General features: G+C 40.4%; 3 protein-coding genes across 3 annotated transcripts in view; 2 read left to right on the top strand and 1 right to left on the bottom strand.

Annotated features, from left to right (window-relative positions):
• Positions 1 to 21265, bottom strand: part of LOC135258571 (adenosine deaminase 2-A-like) — a 230085-nt gene that overhangs the window by 204167 nt on the left and 4653 nt on the right. Inside the window, exon 7 of the mRNA XM_064342038.1 lies at positions 39 to 147. Within this exon, the coding sequence (XP_064198108.1) occupies positions 39 to 147 (109 nt within the window). The remainder of the gene's footprint in view (positions 1 to 38; positions 148 to 21265) is intronic.
• On the top strand, positions 5031 to 15025 carry LOC135259048 (probable polypeptide N-acetylgalactosaminyltransferase 8). Its single transcript, XM_064342903.1, has 11 exons — positions 5031 to 5319; positions 7805 to 8048; positions 9437 to 9603; positions 10378 to 10561; positions 10734 to 10931; positions 11307 to 11421; positions 11581 to 11766; positions 11941 to 12078; positions 12490 to 12585; positions 14155 to 14322; positions 14592 to 15025. Exons 1-11 carry the CDS (start codon positions 5124 to 5126, stop codon positions 14724 to 14726), a joined length of 1827 nt encoding a protein of 608 aa, XP_064198973.1. The 5' UTR covers positions 5031 to 5123; the 3' UTR covers positions 14727 to 15025.
• On the top strand, positions 19387 to 21259 carry ribc2 (RIB43A domain with coiled-coils 2). The gene is made up of 6 exons (XM_064341999.1): positions 19387 to 19411; positions 19678 to 19709; positions 19809 to 19890; positions 20091 to 20402; positions 20709 to 20827; positions 20978 to 21259. Exons 1-6 carry the CDS (start codon positions 19387 to 19389, stop codon positions 21239 to 21241), a joined length of 834 nt encoding a protein of 277 aa, XP_064198069.1. The 3' UTR covers positions 21242 to 21259.

Below are 21265 nucleotides of genomic sequence, written 5' to 3' on the forward strand. Positions count from 1 at the left end.
AGGTTAAAGTCATGAGTTAGGGGTCATAATTGGCTCACCTGTCTCTCCTGCGTGGAAGAAGTAGGGCAGGGTGACTCCAAGCTCTGCTGGCAGGGACAAGGCCTCCCTGAAGTACCAGAGGGGTCTCCCTCCATCCTTATGCCCCACCTCCAAAACACAGCAACACCTTAGCATACCCCTCTCCCTATATATCACACTCACATAATGCCTTCAGAAAGTATTCAGCCCTTCAAATTTTTCTGAAAATTTTTTCCTACAAAAACGTTCTGAAGGAACTGTAAACCAATACCATTTGCACAGCGTCTCTGGTGAGCCCAAATAACATTACTGTCTCTTAGGAGCTGCTCACCAGATGAAATCCTGCCATGACCTCCGGAAACCTTTTCTGTAGTTGCATGGCCTCTTCCACTATAGCTTTTGCCTCAGTCAAGTTCAAACCCCTGAGACACACATACAGCAAACATGGTCACACTGACAAAGTGAAGGCAATTCATTCAGACAAGTGCATTACTCATCGAGAAATATCTCGTCAGTTACAGTACAGAACAGAAAAAACAATAAAGGTTCAACAGAAACTATCAGTAAGGATAACTCTATGTGAAATATTACAATCCAAGTAATCGCAAACACATTCAATGATTTCAATGAGGTCTGGACTCTGGGGTGACCAGTCCATTGTTCTGAGAAGACCAGCAGCTTGATTTTTTTGCAGCGTGCTTGGGGTCATCATCTTGCTGTGGAATGAATTTGCTCCCAATCAAACACTGTCTAGAATTGCACAAAATGTTAAGATTTCTTTGTATTATCAGCATTCATGATGCCTTCAATTGAAACCAAATCACCAACTTCAGATGTTGTTATATAACCCAAACATTGCACTGATCCTCCACCCTGTTTAGAGTCTTTCATTGCTTTGGCAATGTGCTTGCTGCCTTCTCTGACTTCAGAAAATCTCACATTTAGACTAACCGATCTTTGAGACCTTGCTCCAGAACTCAAGTGTCCAGTTCCATTGTACTATAAGCTATTTTTCTTCTTTTTTGTTTATATCTTTCTCTCAGTAGTGGCTTTTTACAGCTATACGTCCTTTCAGACCCTTAGCATTGAGTTGTCTTCTCACAGTGGAAGGAGTGGCAGAAACACCTGTGCATTTCTTCAGAACAGATAAAAAATAAAATTTTAATCTATTTTATTTCTCAAAGATAAAATCTTAAGTAATGTCTTTGGGATGGTAATAGTTTCAGTGGTCTACCAGTTTTTGCATGGTTATTAGGAGTCCCATTTTCTCTGTATCTTGCAATAATTTGTTTTTCAAATCCATTTTTGGAAACTCACTTTTTTTCCTCTGACTCTACCTTCCTTATGCAGTTAAATTATCTTATATCAAACCTCATCAGAAATATCTCCTTTAGCCATGTTAGACGCACAACAAAGAAATCTGCAAGGCAGCTAAGGTATGTTTGTGTTGTTGTTTGTCTGAATGGTGGAGTCATTTTGAAGGCAAAGGGTTCTAACGTAACATCATTGCTACTTTCGATAACAACTTTTGTTGGGAGGACACTGCTGTAACGTCTTTGTTGATTGGAAGGATGGAAGACTTGAAGTGGTAGAAGGCTGCACAAAAGAAAGCGTGGACAAATACTATGCAATCTCCATAGGCAAACATTGACAGGATGGTTTGTATTGAAGAGCTCAGTGACTTTCAATGGAGCACAGTTATAGTCAGTTCGTCAAATTTCTGCCCTGCTAGAACTGCCCCAGTCTACTGTAAGTGCTGTTATTGTGAAGTGAAATTGTCTACGAGCAACAGTTGCTTGGCTGTGAAGCGGTAGGCCACACTAGCTCACAGAACAGGACCGCCGAGTGCTCAAGTTTGTAGTGCGTAAAAATCATCTGTCCTCGATTGCTACACTCACTACAGAGTTCCAGGCTGCCACTGGAAGCAACGTCAGCACAAGAACTGTTCGTCGGGAGCTTCATGAAATGGGTTTCCATTGCTGAGCAGCCGCAGACAAGCCTAAGGTGTTTGTGGGCGTCACCCATTTTTGACAGACAGTTGTGTTTGTTAAATGTTGACCGGGTTTAATATCGTGTTTCATATTCATTGTCCTGTCTGAATAAAATCATTTTTGCAGTAACCTAGATCTGAAATATGTTAGCTGCCTAACTAGGCTGTTTAATGTCTAGCTAGTGAGTAACAACCAACTGGGAGGGGGGTAAAAGTTGAATTTTTGCCATCTCCCCCACGGCCTCGCCACCTCTCGCCGCGCCGCCGGCAATCCCAACATGCATTGCGGGGTCTAGCCGCCACCTCTCATTCAAAGTGAATGGAGGCAGCGCCGCTGCGCGGCGGGGCCGCGTATAGTGTGGCTTCACCGTAAGATCACCATGCCTAATGCCAAGAGTCAGCTAGAGTGGGATAAAGCACACTGCAATTGGACTCTGGAGCAATAGAAACGTGGTCTCTGGAGTGATGAATCACACTTCACTATCTGGCAGTCTGACGGACAAATCTGAGTTTGGCGAAGGAATAATGGTCTGAGGCTGTTTTTCATAGTTAGGGCTAGGCCCCGTAGTTCCAGTGAGGAGTTAATACACCATACATGACATTCTAGAGAAATGTGTGCTTCCAACTTTGTGGCAACAAAAAGGAATGCCCTTTTGTGTTTCAGCATGACTATGCCCTTGTGCACAAAGCAAGGTCCATAAATAAATGATTGCCGAGTTTGGTATGGAAGAACTTGAATGCCCTGCACAAAACTCTGACCACAACCTCATCAAACACATTTGGAATTAATTGGAACACTGACTGAGAGCCAGGCCTCATCGCCCAACATCAGTGCCTGACCTCACTAATGCTCTTGTGGCTGAATGAAAGTGAATCCCCACAGCCATGTTCCAAAATCCAGTGGAAAGCCTTCCCAGAAGAGTGGAGGCTGTTATGGCAGCAAAGGGGGGACCAAATCCATATTAATACCCATGGTTTTAGAATGAGCTGTTCAACAAGCACATATGGGTATGATGCATTGGAAAAAACATTAAGCAAGACATTTCAAGACATTAAGCAAAAACACTCTCACCTGTTGAGTTAAATGGAACAGTATTGCTTGTGGCCTCAGTAAGTAAGTCTTCATTAAATAATCATGCATTTCTTGTCCTCCCTCCCCACTTGTATTTGATGGAACAACAAGTATGCAGTATTTAAGTCAAATCCATTTCATTTGCCACATGTCAAACGCAACAGTGTCTTCAATAAAATGCTCATATACAGCACAAATACAGCTACTCAGTGGAAGTGTGTCAATAAAACAAGAAAAATAAACTTTTTTTAAATAGCAATACTCATACATGCTCTTTTTGGCTTGACTTTAAGTCTGCATTTTTCCCCTGTAAGCGTGCCCAGTCCACAAAAATGATTAAAGAGTGCTGCCACCTTGGTTCATTACATATATACAGTATACATACATAAATATGTGTGTGTGTACAGATTTTAATGTTATTGTCTTTTGTTGACCCTCATCTAGTTCACCTGTAAAATAACACTCAGTTATTATACAGAACCACCAATATATATATTGAGAAAAAAAACTTCCACTTCCACTGTGTTTGAGCTACTGTTACTTTGCTTCAGTAATATTTAGAAGAAGAAAAAACAAACAAATACCCAAGGGTAACCTTTCAGAAGAGACCAAGATTATGCCTGTGGTCAAAAGGGTTCAAGAATGGTAACCATTTTATTTTTGGTAAGTTATTTCCAAGCTTGTGTCAAAAAAGTCTTGTACTACAGAAGGGGTTAAACAATTCCCTTTTTACCAGTCTTCATTTTCAGCCATTGCTTGTAGTTACGTGGTGTTGTAGCTGTGCCGTCTTCGCCAAGATTTTAAGTTGGCACAGCTGGCATTTTGTGCACTAAATTTAGACAGTGATGTAACCACACCCAAACTACAAAAGCAACTTCATAACTTACCGTGAAGTGAGTTGTGGCAAGCAAGTTAATTAGTTGAACACATTTCACATGAAACACTGAACTAACTTAAAAATTCAAACAAAATTGATAAGTACAATTAATTTCTTAGACAAATATTAAACACCATTTAAATTGCCCAAGGTCTCCCCAAAAGGACATAACATGTAGATGGTTTTCAACACAATCTAATGTCCCTAATAGCCAAATCTGAAGCCCTCTCCATGACCTCCTTGGGTACCAACCCTCTTGCTTTCTCTATAGATGGAATTCTGTAAACATATAACAGAAAAAAAGCACATTGTTATAGCAACTCAGAGGGGGCATTATTGTAACAGCAGTTACATTTGTACAGATGGGGACACTGTTTTTTTGGTCACCTGGCAAACAATTCCTGCTAAAACTGACTCATAAAATCTTACTGATTTTTTCAAGGACAGGTGACTGCTTAAAATCATGCATAATTTGATTTATCAGGAATAAAAATAAATATTGTTTCCAAAAATTACTTCTGGAACAGATGTTTGCTTACCTTGCTAAAAAAGAATTGCTCTGTACTTTTACTAGCATGTGGTAGAGGACTAAATTGCACATGTAAAAAACTTGAAAAGGCTACTGTAGCAGAAGTGCACAATATGCTTATTGACTGCGATACATTCATGATGCGTTACTTTTATACCGACTCTACCCTAATATATGTTACTCCACCCACCAGGTGATACTCTGCCCAAGATCCAGGCCGCAGCAAAGACCCACTTCCTAAAGTGGCTGGGAGTGTATATCCTATCACTTACCTTCTGTGATCATATATTTGGTACATTACCCGAAACCCAATACAAAAAAACATGCACTGCCTCCTTGTGGCTAAACTCAAAACAAAGAAAGACAAAAAATGGCACCTACAAGAATCATATAACCATGGCTATATTCCAAACTGTATACTTGTGTTCTATATTGCCTAATAGATTGATTTAGACAGAACAGAAGTATACAGGTGGGACCACAGCCATAGTATGATTCACAACCCAAGGTGCAAGGAACCAATCAAGGAAACCCTAAGTCTAGGCAGGTACGCCTCCTTGATGTTGGAACTGCGGGAGGCACCAGACACTGTACAGCACACACATAAGCATATGCACATGCATGCATACACACAAGGATGATAAGGGCTCGTTTTCTCCGAGGGGCAGCCACTGTACTGGTGGCCACTACAACCATGTTCTGCATAGTGACTATTAAGAATGAGGTGGGCTCCCTTGGAGACAGCCTGCGGCACGCTTATCAGAACAACACCGCACGGAGTCGAGAGACACTGAGGAGGCTGGAACAGATGGAGACTCAGATCAACAATCTGGGTGAGTTCCCCATATGTAGCTCCTCGGTGCCCTGAACTCCCCTGCCCTCCACAGGGCAAGCAGGGATAGGAGTTTCCAGGGCTCCTCTCTCCAGGTGTATCTATGAAACTTTCAGATGTACCTCGCAGCATGTTAGTTTTTACCCCAACTTCAGGGTTAAATGTAACATTTCACTCTCGGTACTTTTGGTCAGATTGCAAGTGAATGGCATGTTCCAAAAAATGTCATTGTGGTAAGGGATGTAGGTTGTTTGTATTAAAAATGATTCATCTATCTCAAGTGATATTTTCAGAACTGAGCCAAATATGAAAACCGTTATTAAAAAATATTTTTAAAGTTATTTCCACACTCTCCCCTACATGTCAGTGCTGGTCATGACTGTCAAAGAATTATAAATTAGAAAACAACAGGGTGAGTAGCACAGTATTAGTTCAATTTAATATAAATCGTATAGTAGTCAGCTTTAATCCAAGCAGTTGAAATCGTTGATAGTAATGTAACAGCAAAAATACATGCCTAAAGACACCTTTATCTAAAACACTATCTGTTGATTCTGTTAAAGCTGTTTCTTGAGCTGCTCATAGCAACAAAGCTAGCAGGTCTTCACTCAACTATTAGCAATATAACATATGGAAAAACTAGGCGCTCATACAATATAGGTTTAGTTTTTTTTAAAGGCTACTGGATTGCTCTCAGAAAAGCAGAAAAATGTCCTCGTTATCCTCCAGTGGTTTTTTTTTTTAAGTAGTTTCGCGATTTTTTTTATGTAGCCTACCGGCAAATAACTCCGAGGTGGTCCAGCGCTATATTTGGGTTGCTAAGGGGACGTGTATCGACCACCCCATATAAATGAATGGAACTTGACATAAATTTGCTAGCATACTGTCTTGCGTATTTGAGGTTAATATGAGAAAGTGTGGTCGCTATCAGCATGTCTAGAAATCCGTACATATTCACTGTTGTAACCCAATTCGCAGGATGCAAAATAACCATTAGGAAAGCAGTTTGAGATTATGAAGCAACGTCTGTGCCATTGGATTTAATGGGTCGCGCATGAGATAATTCCGAGCGTGTTGCTTGTCTTAAAGTTGATATAGTAAATAAGGCTGTAAATTTACCGTTATTATTCTGTACGGATGCATAAAGCCCACAGCACCTGATTAAGTTCTTCTGTTCCATAACTGTCAAAGTCTTCAGATTTTTTTTCTCCATTAGCTTCATTTTCAAACACTCTCACAGCCCATGCTGTGCTCTTTTTTGTAACTTTCGCCGCAATTAGCTTTGTGTGTCTTTTAACCTTTCTTACTTCTGCGCCATTTTATTGTTTTCTAGTGACAGTTCAGCCTCCAACAAAGAATCTGAAGTTTGTGCTCTCCAAATAAGTAAAAATCACGATGAAACAAATTTACATTTCTTGGTATACGTATGCATGCGCTGGAATACTAACGCGGGGAATTTTTATTTTGATTATGACTCCGCCTTATGACTTTGTTTGTCTGCGGCAGGAACCCATTAGCTGGGCAATTTAGACAGTTCCTGTACAGGCAGGCTCCCAGAAGGTGTCCGTTTTGTTTTTGTTGTGTTGGTTTTTTCTTATCTTATCCTCTCACACACACCCAGAAATTCCTACCTGGCCTGTCAACAACAAAAGTATTTTTTTCTAGTCCATTTCCGTCGGTTTATTCCAATTGTTTATTTTCACTCCTTGAGTGGGAAAAAATGAACACACCGAAGAACTACCGCGAGGTGCTGGGTCACAGGAACATATAGGAAAAGAAATGACTTGCCCACTCCAAAAAAATTTATTTATATAGTCGTAAGCACAGTTAACGTTTAGATCACATCGGTGCCAAGAATCGTATGGTGCCATTTTTGTAATAAAAGTCACAAATCAATATAATGGATTCACAGATCTGTAAATGGGGTTTCACAAATCTGTAGAATGGATTGACAAATTTGTAAATGGTTTCGCAAATCTGTAGATTGTATTCACAAATCTGTAAATGTGAAAATGCATACAATAACAGTTTCAAACTTGAGCAAAGACAACTCAGTAGTTACATCCCCTATAATCAACTATTGCAAAGCTAACTCAGCAATTACAAACTGTCAAATCAACCTCTTACTACCTCTGGACTACCACTAAAAATGTTGAACATGTACTGTATGGGCTGCTCCAGAAATGGAAAAGGTAAATATTTTTGTCAGGACAGAAAAGTGACTATTCCATTCAATAGTCCTATTGTCTTATCATCAAGCTGTCAAAAAAGATGCAAATCTTAAATATACAGTACAACAGGTTAGTTTTCTTTCATATAATGGTAGTGAAATTAAAACCACCAGCAGTATATTAATTTTAAACATCTCGGTGGGTAACTGGAGTCATTAAAAAATTAAAATTCTCCAATTTAATTTATACTACAATATGATGTCTTGGTTAATTTTGCATCTACTGGTTAATTGTGCATTTGCGTTTTGTCCACAGTGCAATCCGTTAAAATAACTGATGGTGGAAAAGGCCAAAATAACGAGGAGTCAGCAGTGAAGTTGGAGAAGAAGGTGGTGAAGAAACTGTATCCAAATTCAGCCCTCTTCACAAAGTGGGGGGAGGAGCTCTCGGAGGAGGAGCAGAAGGAGGCAGAAGAGCTGTATCAGAAATATGGGTACAACGCCTTCCTGAGTAACAAGCTGCCCCTGAATAGGCAGATCCCAGACACCAGAGATAAGAGGTAATGATCACAAATGCACAAAATTAAGCTGCCCTCACTCATCATGGATAATAAATGCAGTCAGGTGCTACACTGCACATGATGAATTTTGTGTATCTAGGAAAAAGGATTATGCATTTTAATTGCACATGTAATAATTCTACCTGTTCCCACCCACTGTCAACAATACAGAATCAGTTCACCATAACATCACTTTTGCAGCTAATTTAGTTGTGATGACAATGTTTTTTTAAACACTTTGTAGTGTGAAAAAAAACATTGGTTATTTGTATTGTATTTTGGGAAAATCAGCTGGTAGTAAAGTCCATGAGCAGATATTAAGTGTTTATCAAAAAGTGCAAAATGGTGAATAATCCAATTTTACACCCTTTATGGATACTTGAGGTAAATTTGTTCCTGCAAGGAAAGGAACCCATAAGATTCGTGAACCCCATAGGTTTTGTATGTCAAGTGGGTCAAAAATTTTCAAAGTCTGCATTTTCAGTTGTTCGCTACAGCACCGACATTTGGCTAACCATATGGTCAGGATGAGTGCTTGGCTTGCTTTCCAGAACATGCCAAGTTCTGGAAACATTTTTTGAAAAAGTGGCAGAAAGAAAAAAAATTTTAAATTACTTGACCATGAGTGAAAATGATGATTAATTCAGAATTATTTTTTGTGTACACTCTAAAAATGATTGTATAATGAGATTTCATATTTCTTTAATTTTATAAATATTCCTATATTTAATTGGCCTATTGAGGTTATAGTTATGTGACCATTACATTACATTACAGGCATTTAGCAGACGCTCTTATCCAGAGCGACGTACAACAAGTGCATTAGTGCAAGTTGCAGAGGTGCAAAAGAAAAACACTAGAGTGAAGTAAAGATCGTAGTGCCAGAAGTGACCACATAGATCAGGACTCCAACCCTGTAGAGTAACCTGTTCAGCAAACAAACAAACAATCCTGAAATCACATTTGCCTAATCAGAATCAGACAAAAACAATCCTGCCAAATAAAAACTAACGTGATCGTATTAGCCTAACTAGGTACATTGAGCTAAACTATAGGCTAGGGAGGGGTGGGGAGAGGTGCAGCCTGAAGAGATGAGTCTTTAGTCTGCGTTTGAAGGTAGTCAGATTCTCTGCTGTTCTGACCGCCACGGGGAGGTCATTCCACCAGCGAGGGGCCAGGACAGACAGCAGACGGGAGCGGGAAGTACAGACACGAAGCGTGCCAAGCGTCCAGAGGTGGCAGAACAGAGAGGTCTGGCTGGTGTGTAGGGTCTGATGATCCTCTGGATGTGACCAGTGTTTTACCCTCACGTGAAGGAAATAGCCAGCCGAAAAAGTAAATCTATACACATGTAAAAATTATTATCATTTTCCATTAAACCCCCTCAGATGCTTGGAGAGAAAATACCCAAAGGACCTCCCCACTATCAGTGTGGTGCTGATCTACCTGGATGAAGCCCTGTCCATCATCAAAAGAGCCATCCGCAGTATCATAGACAAGACACCTGCTCACCTGCTCAAAGAGATTATACTGGTAGATGATCACAGTTCTAATGGTAAGATGCTAAATATAAAGCCAAAACTACTAATACTATTATTATTATTGGTATTATTATTATTATTATTATACAATTAAGATAATACAGCACCACATCTGGGTTGGGAGTTATACTGTATGAAAATAATAAATCACAGGCTTTCATGAGTAACTCTCAGTGCCGACTGTGGCCGGTAGCTCCACAGGAATGCACAATTGGCTTTGTGTTGCCCGAGGGATATGGGAGGACTTTAGTCAGCAGAGATAGCAGTGTTTAGTTGCTCGAGCAACCCCTGCAAAATTGTTTGGATTCCTGTGGTCAAAGTATGACTGGGAGTGGTATTGGCACCATGTCACAGAATTATTCAATTCAATTCAATTCAATTTATTGTCATTATACCATTCCAGTATAACAAAAAGTTTTGTTCGCCAGTCTCTCTGGTGCAGCTAGACACAAAAACACAAAGACAAAACAAAATAAGTTAATAAAAATAAAATAGAAAAGAGTTTTAAAAAATTAAAAATTATGTATAAAAAGTGCAAGTCGTCATACATAGTCAATTATGAATCACAAGATAGAAATACTTCTCATGAAACTGGACTCAATCATCAATCATCTTTCCATCTAAAGATATATTATTATAAATATAATGTTATATATATATATATATATATATATATATATAAACAAACTAATAATTTTCCCCCAGTTGTTCTGGCCCGTAACATGATTTTTCATTACTGAATACACTGGCTGTTCAGCTAATGAAGAGGTCAAATTTATCCACTGCAGAGGATCTGAAGGACAAGCTGGATGCCTACATCAGCCTCATCCATGAGGAGCGGCCAGGCCTGGTGAAGAAGGTGAACCACAAGGAGCAGATGGGACTGACGCAGGCCCGCATCTCAGGGTGGAGGGCTGCAACAGGAGATGTGGTGGCCATCTTAGATGCTCATATTGAGGTCCATGTGGAATGGTAGGTTCAGACACAGCAGGTCCAGGCTTTCACCAGTCATAGCTAAGACAGGTGAAAATATATATATATATAATAAAATACCCTAAAGGGCAAGTACACAGCAGGACACAAATGTATTTGTGAGCCTTATGTATATTTGAATAGGCATTGCTTTCTGAATGTGTATCCGTAGGGCAGAGCCACTCCTGGCACGAATTAAGGAGAACCGGACAGTGGTGCTGACCCCCGTGTTTGACAGGGTGAATTTTGACGACATGAAGGTTATACGATATTTGCCGGCAGCGGATGCTTTTGACTGGGCTCTGTGGTGCATGTATGAGTCCTTCAGACCTGAGTGGTACAAGCTCAATGATGAGTCACAACCAGGAAAGTACGTGACCAAGCCATTAATGTGACCTCACACACACACATGCACGTATACACACACACACAAAGAAAAGTCCAAAACACATGGTCGTAAACACACACTCTCATAATCTTGAATTTACATTCAACAGGCCATTGGGGCCTCATGGTGCATGAACATAAACTTCTATTTTGATTTAAAACATTTTACGTTACCATGGAATTGAGCATAAAATTTATGATCATATATTTTGACATTTAAAGCAATTTCAATTTTACTCATCCATATGGTCATTGTAGGTACAATATATGTTGTATATTACTCAGTTGATGTCCTAGTGAAGATGTTATAGGAATACAGATACTGACGTACCACTGCTCACTCTCTCCTCTTTGCTAGGAGTCCCTCCATCATGGGTATTCTAGTGGTTGACAGACTTTTCTTTGGGGAAATTGGAGTGCTGGACGGTGGGATGAAAATCTATGGCGGAGAAAATGTAGAGCTGGGAATTCGAGTAAGTGAAACTTTTGCCATTTACACAGTTTATGTTTAATGCGTTTCCTGAGATCACATGAATATTTGCAATGTGCATGGGTTATAATTTGTGGGAGACGAGTACTGTGCCAGTCAGAAAAAACCTTCTGAGCTCTACCTTGTCTGGGCCCTGCCCCAGGTGTGGCTGTGTGGGGGCAGCATAGAGGTAGTGCCATGCTCCAGGATTGCCCACATTGAGAGGGCCCACAAACCCTACCTGCCCGACTATGGCGTCGTCATGCAGAGAAATGCCCTCAGGGTGGCTGAGGTCTGGATGGATGAGTACAAGGACAATGTCAAAATCGCCTGGAACCTTCCATTAAAGGTGTGCCCCTGGTACCACGACATTTAATATATTACACAAGTGTTCTGTCAGGGTGAAACTGTTCATGTTCACAAGTGTGTAGCACTCCACATCAGGTTCCTATCAACTGATTCCTTCCTACTCTTTCAATACATTCCATTTACCTCAGTTTTCTGTTACCCTGTTTCCCATCAGGATCATGGGATTGACATTGGGGATGTGTCAGAGAGAAAGCAACTCAGAGAGAAGCTGAAGTGTAAACCCTTCCAGTGGTATATGGACAATGTTTATCCACAGCTGGACCACTGGAATGACCTAGTGGCCTATGGCGTTGTGAGTAACTTATTTTTACACTGTTGACCGTATCTGAAATATGCACTCAGTTTTTATCCTTGAGAGTACCTTCAGTATAAAATGGAAAGATACACATTTTTATTTGGCACCTAAAGTTTCAGATGGCATTTTCTCACTTATTCTAACAATATGCAAGACTAGATGCTCCACTTTTTCCAGTGTGAATAAAAACTTGGACACAGCCTAAAGAGGATTCTGCCCTGATTTTGCCAAGATGGAACAGTTATTCCTAATATACCCTAACAAACCAAATGGTTAGGACAGCCAGGTTCTTGACAGCACAGGGATTGGAAAGCACTGTAAATCATTCCCCCAAAGTAATTGCATTTTGAATGAAAATTTAAAACTTTAAAAATGAATTATTTTCATTCTTGTCTTTAAACCGAGCAGCTGATTAATGACCTTAAGAAGGATCTGTGTATTGACCAAGGACCTGTTCCTGGAAGTAAACCGATTCTTTATGGATGTAACTTCTTTGTTCCTCAGGTTAGTAAAATCTCTCAATGTGTTGCCTTTAATATGTAGGCATACAGGGACAGATGTATGTACATAAAACTCACCAGGAAAAATGCGGCCTGGCAAGGATAGGTTGGTGTGTACGCAGTCTGCATGAAATTGACGTCTTATTTACTAAGGCCACAGCTAATTACGCAATCAGAAAATGGCACTGCCTACTAATCACATTTTCCAAATGAAGCGTAGCTAAGAGGCACAGATAAAAAGAAATGTTTGTTCACTGCATTGAATATCGTGATTTGGTATGGGGAATTTGATGTAGCCTATCTACTGGTACTTCATAAGAGTGTATCCAGCACTGCAGGACAAAATGCAGTATCTGATCATTTTGTTGTGGTGATTATTGCTGGGATGGAATGGGAATGTTCAGTGGGCGGTTCTGTCATCTTTTATTTCTCCCAGAAGTGTAATTACGTCACAGAAGACGCAGGTACCATTGATTCCATGCTTTTGTCTCTTCTTTAGGTAGCTCTGTCTTTCCCTGTTTTTCATGCTTATCGTGATATTTTTTGTTTTTGGAATTTTTGGATAGTAACTATAAGGTAGCTTTCAATTAGTTGCTGCAATCAAATGTTTGACGGCCCCTGTCAACAGTCTTGATGCTGAGCGGTCCTTGTCCTGTAGCTAAGTGTTGTCAGTGACAACAAGTGCTCCATCAAAGACTCAAACCTCACAATGTAGGCTACAACATGTACCAAATCTTTAAAGAAATAAAAACAACCACACAGTAACTCGGTTTTTGTATTATTTTTGTAATGCAACTTGAGCATGCTGTGTTTCTAAAAATGTGCTGTTAAAGGCAAAAGCATGCTATTTCCATGATGGTCAAAAACAATTAAATGCACCACCCTATCAATGCATTAACTCATATGTCCTTTGCTAGCAGAAACTGCCCACTGATTTCTTTGAAACTTCGAGCACTCTGTTACTGTTGCTACAGTTGTGCATGCTATTTCAATCATTTCCCACCGCTGTGCATGAGATCTACTGGTAATGTTTCTTAAAACACTCCATGACTTCAGTCTCTTTTTTCAATTTTCAACTTTGCCGAGACTGCTCCGTAACTTTTGCCAACATTTTCCATGACAAGCACTCAGCCTTTATTATTGCATGGCTGGTTAATCTGTACTATTTGATGATTTCATGCTCAGGGAGTTAGAATAGTGAGATTTTTGTTGCAAGATTTTCTCAGTGCATCTTTGAGGCCTATACCTGTGTCTTGCTTGTGACTTGATTTACGCCTGCTCTTTAGAGGTGGAGAAATTTCACACAAACATCGGCCATTGTTAATTGCGTGAACGCTAGTAAATTCAATGGAATACGTCATCAGCCATTTTTACAATACTTCCGCCTGTTATTTGTGCAATCCTCCCTTAAATGCATGTGCCCTGTGTACCTGTTTCATACATAAAGCGCATGTTTCTGGGGTACAATGTGTCATATCTGCACCTGGAACTAGTTGCAAAAGGCTCAGTAAATCTGGCTCATAGTTTTAAGCTAGAGAGTAATGTAATTTAACATGTTGTTCTTTTCATACAGCGCTGCTACTACCTCACAAGTGGACAGATTTACATTGGGGGCATAAAATCTCACACATACAATAGAAATCGTTGCTTGGTGGATACTGGCACAGAAAGTACTCCATCACTCTATGACTGTAAAGTGGCCAAGGAAAAAGGATTGCACATGTACTGGGACTTCAAACAGGTGATTATGCTGGTTATCTCAATAACAATTTGGATTATTTATTCATTGTGACTCATGCAATCATATATATTGTACATTTGAAGTTGTAGCCTACATATTAGTTTGACAATATAATGCTTATCAAGATGACTCCTTGTACCAATGCATATGCATTGGCTTGACCAAAACAGTCATGTCAGTCAAATGTTTGACTTAATGCACTGTTCATACAGTTTCCTCATGGGCAGTTCCTCTGTGTATTAAGACAATATTATTGGAATCTTTTACAGGGACAGGGCATAAGGAACAGAGAAACAAATAAATGTCTTGAGATTGCTGTTGGAGAAGATACCTACTATCATCTTGTCATTCAAGAGTGTAGTGGCCAACACTGGAAAATACAGCATGTGATTAAGGAATTCTGAGGAAGCATACCATTAAGCCCATTCATCTCCTCCCTGCAAGTGAAATGGCAGCATTGTATCCCTCGCAACCCTGCCCAGGATAAGCAGATATAGGTAATGGATGGATGGATATAGGCTACTGCACTGTGGGGGCTGAGCTAAGAGGTGTTTTTATTATATGTACTGTAGGGTATTATAGTTGGCTATACAAAACGGAAAAACAGCAGTAGATAGGGCAACCAAATATTTCAGCAAATCAATATAAATATTGTCATTAAAATATCAATTAAACCTTAAATAAACATATTGCACACTAAAAATCCTCACGTGGACTTTTAATGAGACTTTTTCGACTTGGCTTTGAAATTCACATTTTGATGTAATTTATGCTACATAGCATCTTAACACTCAGATTGTTTAGAATCATCGACAGTTGTATCCTTGATGAGACCAACAATGTTGAAAACACCACTTTGCAACTGCTGCTGAAATATCTACAGACTGTGGTGCAAGGATTCTCGGAATAAACACTTTCATGTGATGCTTTCACTTTAAAAATAATAATAATCAATCAGTGTGCGTCATGGGGCTACTCCCGGGCCCTGATTTATGAGACTTCCACGTCAACCTACTTACTGTACACACCTTGATTATCTATTGTTTTACATTTTGCTGGCAGTTAGCAGTGTCTGTAAATTTCTCTGCATGTATGTGATGGCTGTTGCGTTAATATATTTGTTTTAGTTTCCAGTTGCTACAGAGTTTTTGTTATGCCTATCGACAATAACCGGTGTCAATCTAGCATTTTCATCCAAATTATCACTGTGCACAGAACACAAACACATTTATACATTTTTAGGTGCTCCATAACAAATAACTATTGCAACTTATATTTTCTTAGATTGATTTATTGACTCTGTGTCTTAAAAAATGTGAATTGAATTGTTTATTAATGTCACCGCTACCACACATTTGTCCCTGTTTAGACCCGGAACTGTCAAACTGAATGCAGGACATTCACTGAGGGGTTCCCAGGGGAATGTGCCAAGGGTGGGATACTTGGAGGGGTGATTCAGTTTAATTTAAGGATATAGACTGATTTTAGTACCTTTGAACTACAAATAGATTTTTTTTTTTTTTTTAAACATTGTGTTGTTAATAGGAAGATTTTCAACCAGATTTAATCATGGCTGGAAGTAAATTTAATTCTTTTGGTCTCTTTTTAGGAGGAGTTACAGCTTTATAAGGCTGGAAAATTAGCTCTTTGGTTTTTTTTTTTCTCTTTTTTTCAGAGTTTGTACCAGAGGGTTATGCTAAAAGTCAACCATCCTGCCTGTTCTACTAAGGGCATAAACTAATGGGCAGAGCCTACGGTTTTGCAGATTAGTTTTTTCATTTATTTTCTTAATTTTTTCCTTAGTTTTTGTTGTGAGTGCATGTATTTTGTTGCTTCCCCCCCCCCTTTTTCTTCATTTTTATTTCCTCCGTCACACACTGTAAATTCACTGCACCCTATGGGGCCCACAGCCATGGATAAAACACCGGGTGACTGTGAACGGCTCAAAGTCTTATTATATTCCATTCTCAAGGATGACACTGAAGGTGGATTCATGCAGACGTCGGTCGCCTGGGTGGAATGCTCAAAGGTACATGTACAGCGATACATCGGTTCTGAGCAGGCAACTCTGTCACAGCCTCATGCTCATGCATTCACTGGGGTGCTTGTGTAAGCAGGTGCGCGCTCTGTGTCCTACAGTAGAAACGTGTGTATGAAATAAGAATGAAAAGCATTTTTATGTTGTTCTGTGGGGCTCAGAAAAAAAAAATGAAATATGAAAGGGAGTGTCATTACAGCAACAATGGAAAACACAAAGAAGCTTTTACGTATTTCATCTAGTGCATCCTGGAACAAAAATACACTGCACTCTAATTATAGAAACCATTCATTAAATATTCTGCTCATGGCAAAACCGTATGCTTAACATATGAGCACTATATACTGTATGTATATAATATGAACTTATGAGAGCATTTGATTGACAGATAATAGTTATGAGACATATTAAGGTATATTCCATCTCCTTGTGATGTGTTTATGCAGTAAAGCTCTTTGACTGGTATGTATAGGCAGACAAAACAATAGTTTTAACAATTTTGTTTTTTAAAGAAGGCATTTCACATCTACCTAAATACCCAAATTCCTTGACTATAACCATGGGAAAAAGGCCACAGGCTAAAGAAAATCTCTGAAGTGAAATGTCAGCCTCTTATGTTTGTACACAGCAATGCATGTTTGACTAGGGTTAACTTAGATAAAAACAGAATGGAAAAAATAGCTACACTCTATTAAAATCTCTCAAGTGATATATCATGTTTCCATATATCTGTTTGTATGTAACAAAGCATGCTTGACTAGTTTGGCTTGGCAGAGAGGTCATTTCGCAAAAGGTTGCTTTTCAAAATATGTGACCAGACTCTTCCTATGGGGAAAAAGAGCCACACCCTACTAAAGGAGGTCCTACCAGTTCAGTTCAGAGCAGGGTTTCCAAGCTTGTAGCAGTTCAAGTAAGGCCAATAAATAAATCAATCTTTATATTTAAAAAACAGAAAAGGTGTCCTATCAATATAACATTTGGCGACATGGACTGGAGGACTGTGATAGTCACATACAGAAAAATACATGAGGTTAATCTAGAGATGGATAATTGGCAACAATATTTGGAATGGCTCGGGTTCTATTTTGAGACTAACGAGATAAGAGATGAGAAGAAGAAAGCTATATTTCTGAGTACATGTGGAAGTAAAGTTTATGGTATATTAAGAGACTTGTGGCAGCCAGGGAAGCCGTCAGACAAGATAAATACCTACATGGAGTTACAGAAAAAGGGGACACTTTGCTAGGAAATACAGGTCACGAGATGAAACTGAACAGAGAACAGGATGGAAGGACACAGATAAGGCACACTTTGTCGAGGAGGACAGTAAGAGGGTGGAACTGGAGGAGAGAGCTAACTGTATACTCTGTAGCAGACGAAGGGAAACAAAGTCGACTTCATGGTCCCAAAAGTTGTCTGTCTGGGATACAAGGATGACTGTCATGGAGTGCATGTTGTTGCAGATAAAGTGACAGCTACAAAGGAGGCAACCAGACCCAGGGACCAGGCACAACTGAAAGCTTTTCTGGGGACGTTTGAATTACTATTACTGGATTCTACCGAACATGGCAAACACCACTGCATAATCTCCTTCGGAAGGAGACACAATGGAAATGAACTGAGGGGGAAGAGCTGACTTTCCAGAGAGCCAATGATAGTTTACAATCAAAACAGCTGCAGGTACACTTTGATGAGAGAACACAACTTGTTTATCTTGCAATGTGTTGCCCTATGGAACGGGAGCAGTGCTTTCACACAAGATGGAGGATGGCTCAGAAAGGCCTCAGCCTATGGATATCAGCTGACACATTTTAGGTCAGAAACATACGCACATCCTCCAGCGAGATCGCCTGACATCGTTCTGTCCTCCCATACTCGGCCGCATTTTCTATTTTTAAAACGATGTTTCTTAAATCTATATCGATCATATATTTTGGAAATTCCCACACAGCAATAATTAACGTGTCATCCTTAACAAAACTATGTGGAATGGGGAAATACAATTTTAAATCGGAGACAGTTTTCACGATGGATCTTAATCTTATTCGTTATCGCCCATCCCATGCCCGTTATGATATTCATCCTTCCAGTCGCTCTACTGGATTTACTTGCATCGCCAGCTATCCCAGCAGGCTTGCGGACGCGAAAAATGTAATCGTCAGTCAATCGTCTCGAAACAATTTTAAGCTATTAAAATACACCGTTGAGTACAATTTCCTACTTGGCATGATAATAATAACATGCTATGTTTGCAGAGACAGATGTGTAAACCCAGGGTTAGTTATTATTAGCCTATTATTATTATTTATTTATTTTTGCTTAAATGTCATCTTTCCCGGCTCCGATCAATGGAATGCTCTGTGGTCGGAATCAGGTGTTTCCAGAAGTTCCGTGGGAACTTCAGACATCTTTGTCTGGAATGCAGCATAGGTTCCGCGTCCAAGTTCACCAGACGTAGACAATCAGTCCTGTTTAGCCCCATCGCACTGGAAGTTCAGTTTAAAAAAATAAATAAATAAATAAAATATTTTAAAAAACATGTATACACAAAATTCAAGAACAAGTGGTCGTGTGAATGAGAGGATCTGCGAATATTAGAACGGAATACTTTTCAGAGCCTGAGAGAAATAAAGATCACATACTTTAGAGTAAAGTAATCTCATTGCGTCTGTTGTAGGGATTGAGTGCATTTACTGGTGATAGGGGACGCTCGACAAGAAAGTGTATCAGGTCTTCTGTGTTGGGTAGTATCTTTGGTATTGGGACTGACTGTAGTTGTAGTTTCAATATTGTTAGCTAGCAACTTACATGTTTAAAGCACATAACGGGTTCAAAATTCACGGTTGCGATATCAGTGGGTGAACTTTATGTCTTAGAACAAAACTTGATTCTCTCTTTCGCGTTTGTTGGCCACAGGCCTTATTTTATTCAGAAATTGAAATCCCTATAAAAAAAAGCATTGCAAATCTGCAGCGGGAAGCCATGCGAAATAAACTTCCGGGCTGGCGTCACCACTGGCGAAAAGGATGCGCATCAGGTATCCTAGCAACGGTATGTTTGCGGTGTCCTTGTTCAATTGCATTTTCTGTCATAATAACGTTTCTGCGTGCTGATAAAATGAACAAAGTAGTATTACAGTCTGACCGCATTGCTGCTGCAAGCCTAGAGAAACGGCGGACCAGAGAGCTTCAACGAAAAGAAAGGATTTTCAACGAAAGAGTCCGAACGATTGGAGTAAGTAGCCTACATGCTATTCCTACTTTGGATATCCTTGCTATAACTAATTATCTAATGTTAACTTGGTTAATGTGAGCCAGCCGCCTTAGTTAACCTACTAAATCGAACAAAGGTGGGATGTAACGAAAGACCGGTTAGTTAAGAGATGTTAATACTTTCGCCTTTACTACTTCAAGTACTTTAACTGTGATTCCATGTGTTTTCCCCCTAGGTTGATATAGATGCTCTAGATTTCCAAGTGAAGGAAAGAAGAGATAGAGAAGATCAAGAGGCAGAAATTCTGAATGCATATGGTTAGTAATTTGCTCTTTTGAGACAAAATCTATAGATTTTTAAATAAAATTAATCTTTTTATATAATGAACCTGATATACTGACTGAGTATCCTTGTAGCCTGGAAAATTGAGAATAAATTCCACATCTGAAAGCACCAAAATAAAATGTATTTGTTTTTCCACAACTGAACAGATGTGTGATTTGACTCTCACTCTCAGCCACAGATCTTTTGTGCCATGATCGGGCAGCTTGTGTCCTGGAGAGCAGAGAGTCCAGGGACAGGCGGCGCCTGGAGGAGACCGTGCAGCATTTCCGGCAGGTCTTCCAGCAGCCCACAAGCCGGCGGGAGTTCGACCTGAACGACCCCGACCTGCTGAAGAAGCAGGAAGGGGGTCAGGTGCTGCAGGGGCTGGCAGGAGAGGACCCGGACTGGAAGGACCGAGTAAAGAGGCAGCAGGAACAGCTCAGAGAGTGGTCCTTACAACAGCAGCGTGAGCTGGAGCTAGCCAGGCAGCAACAAAGACAAACAGGTACAGGCTTTGCTTCCATGTTCCTTGGACTATCTAGTCGCTCTGTCTGAGCGGTTTCATGTATATAATACGTGGTTGCATGTTGTGCGCGTAACAAAGTCAGCACTGGGGCAAGAGGTAAATCATAAAAGCAGACAGATTCTTCTCATAATTCAGTGCTCCAAAGGGAAATGTATTGACAAAAGACATTTCAAACAGGTAGCTCTTTTTCTGGTAATGGGCAAATATGACCTGTGATATGTAGACGTAAGAACGTCTCATTGGTCTGAAGCGTTCTGCCTCGGCCTGCATTTATGTTATCTGCAGATCAGCAATATGACCAGAGCAGAGTTGCCCTGGACAGCAGAACCATTGAGCTGCAGAAGATCCAGGAGCAGAGGCAGAGAGCCTTAGCTGTCGCAACAAAGGACTTCAACTTGACAAAGGTGAGATACAGGTTTCTGTTGCTCTTGCTTACCCGTGCTAGAGAGTCCAACTTACACGTCTGTACTCTATGTCTGTCTGCGCCTGTGTGTGTCATACTGTGCCTGCTGAAAGCTGGTGGTCTTGAGCAAGCGGTCAATCCGTGTCCCTAGGCGGTGGAGGTGGCAGAGCAGCGGCAAAGGCAGTGGCAGCAGGAGGAAGAGGACAACATCGTGGAGATCCAGAACCAGCTGCAGACGCTGGAGCTGAACCAGGGGCCGGAGGGGAGTGCCAGCGTGCTGGGCCTGGCCCGTCTGTGGCTCAACAAGGGCCTGACCGCTGAGCACCAAAAGCACATTATCGACTTCCAGCTGCAGCAGGCGGAGGAAAAGAGGGTAAGCTCGCGTTACACTTCAGGCCCCTTAGAGGGGAGCTGACCTGGGCGCGTAACGACGGCGGCC

This window comes from Anguilla rostrata, chromosome 7 (assembly GCF_018555375.3).
Source record: "Anguilla rostrata isolate EN2019 chromosome 7, ASM1855537v3, whole genome shotgun sequence".
NCBI classification, from domain to species: Eukaryota; Metazoa; Chordata; class Actinopteri; order Anguilliformes; family Anguillidae; genus Anguilla; species Anguilla rostrata.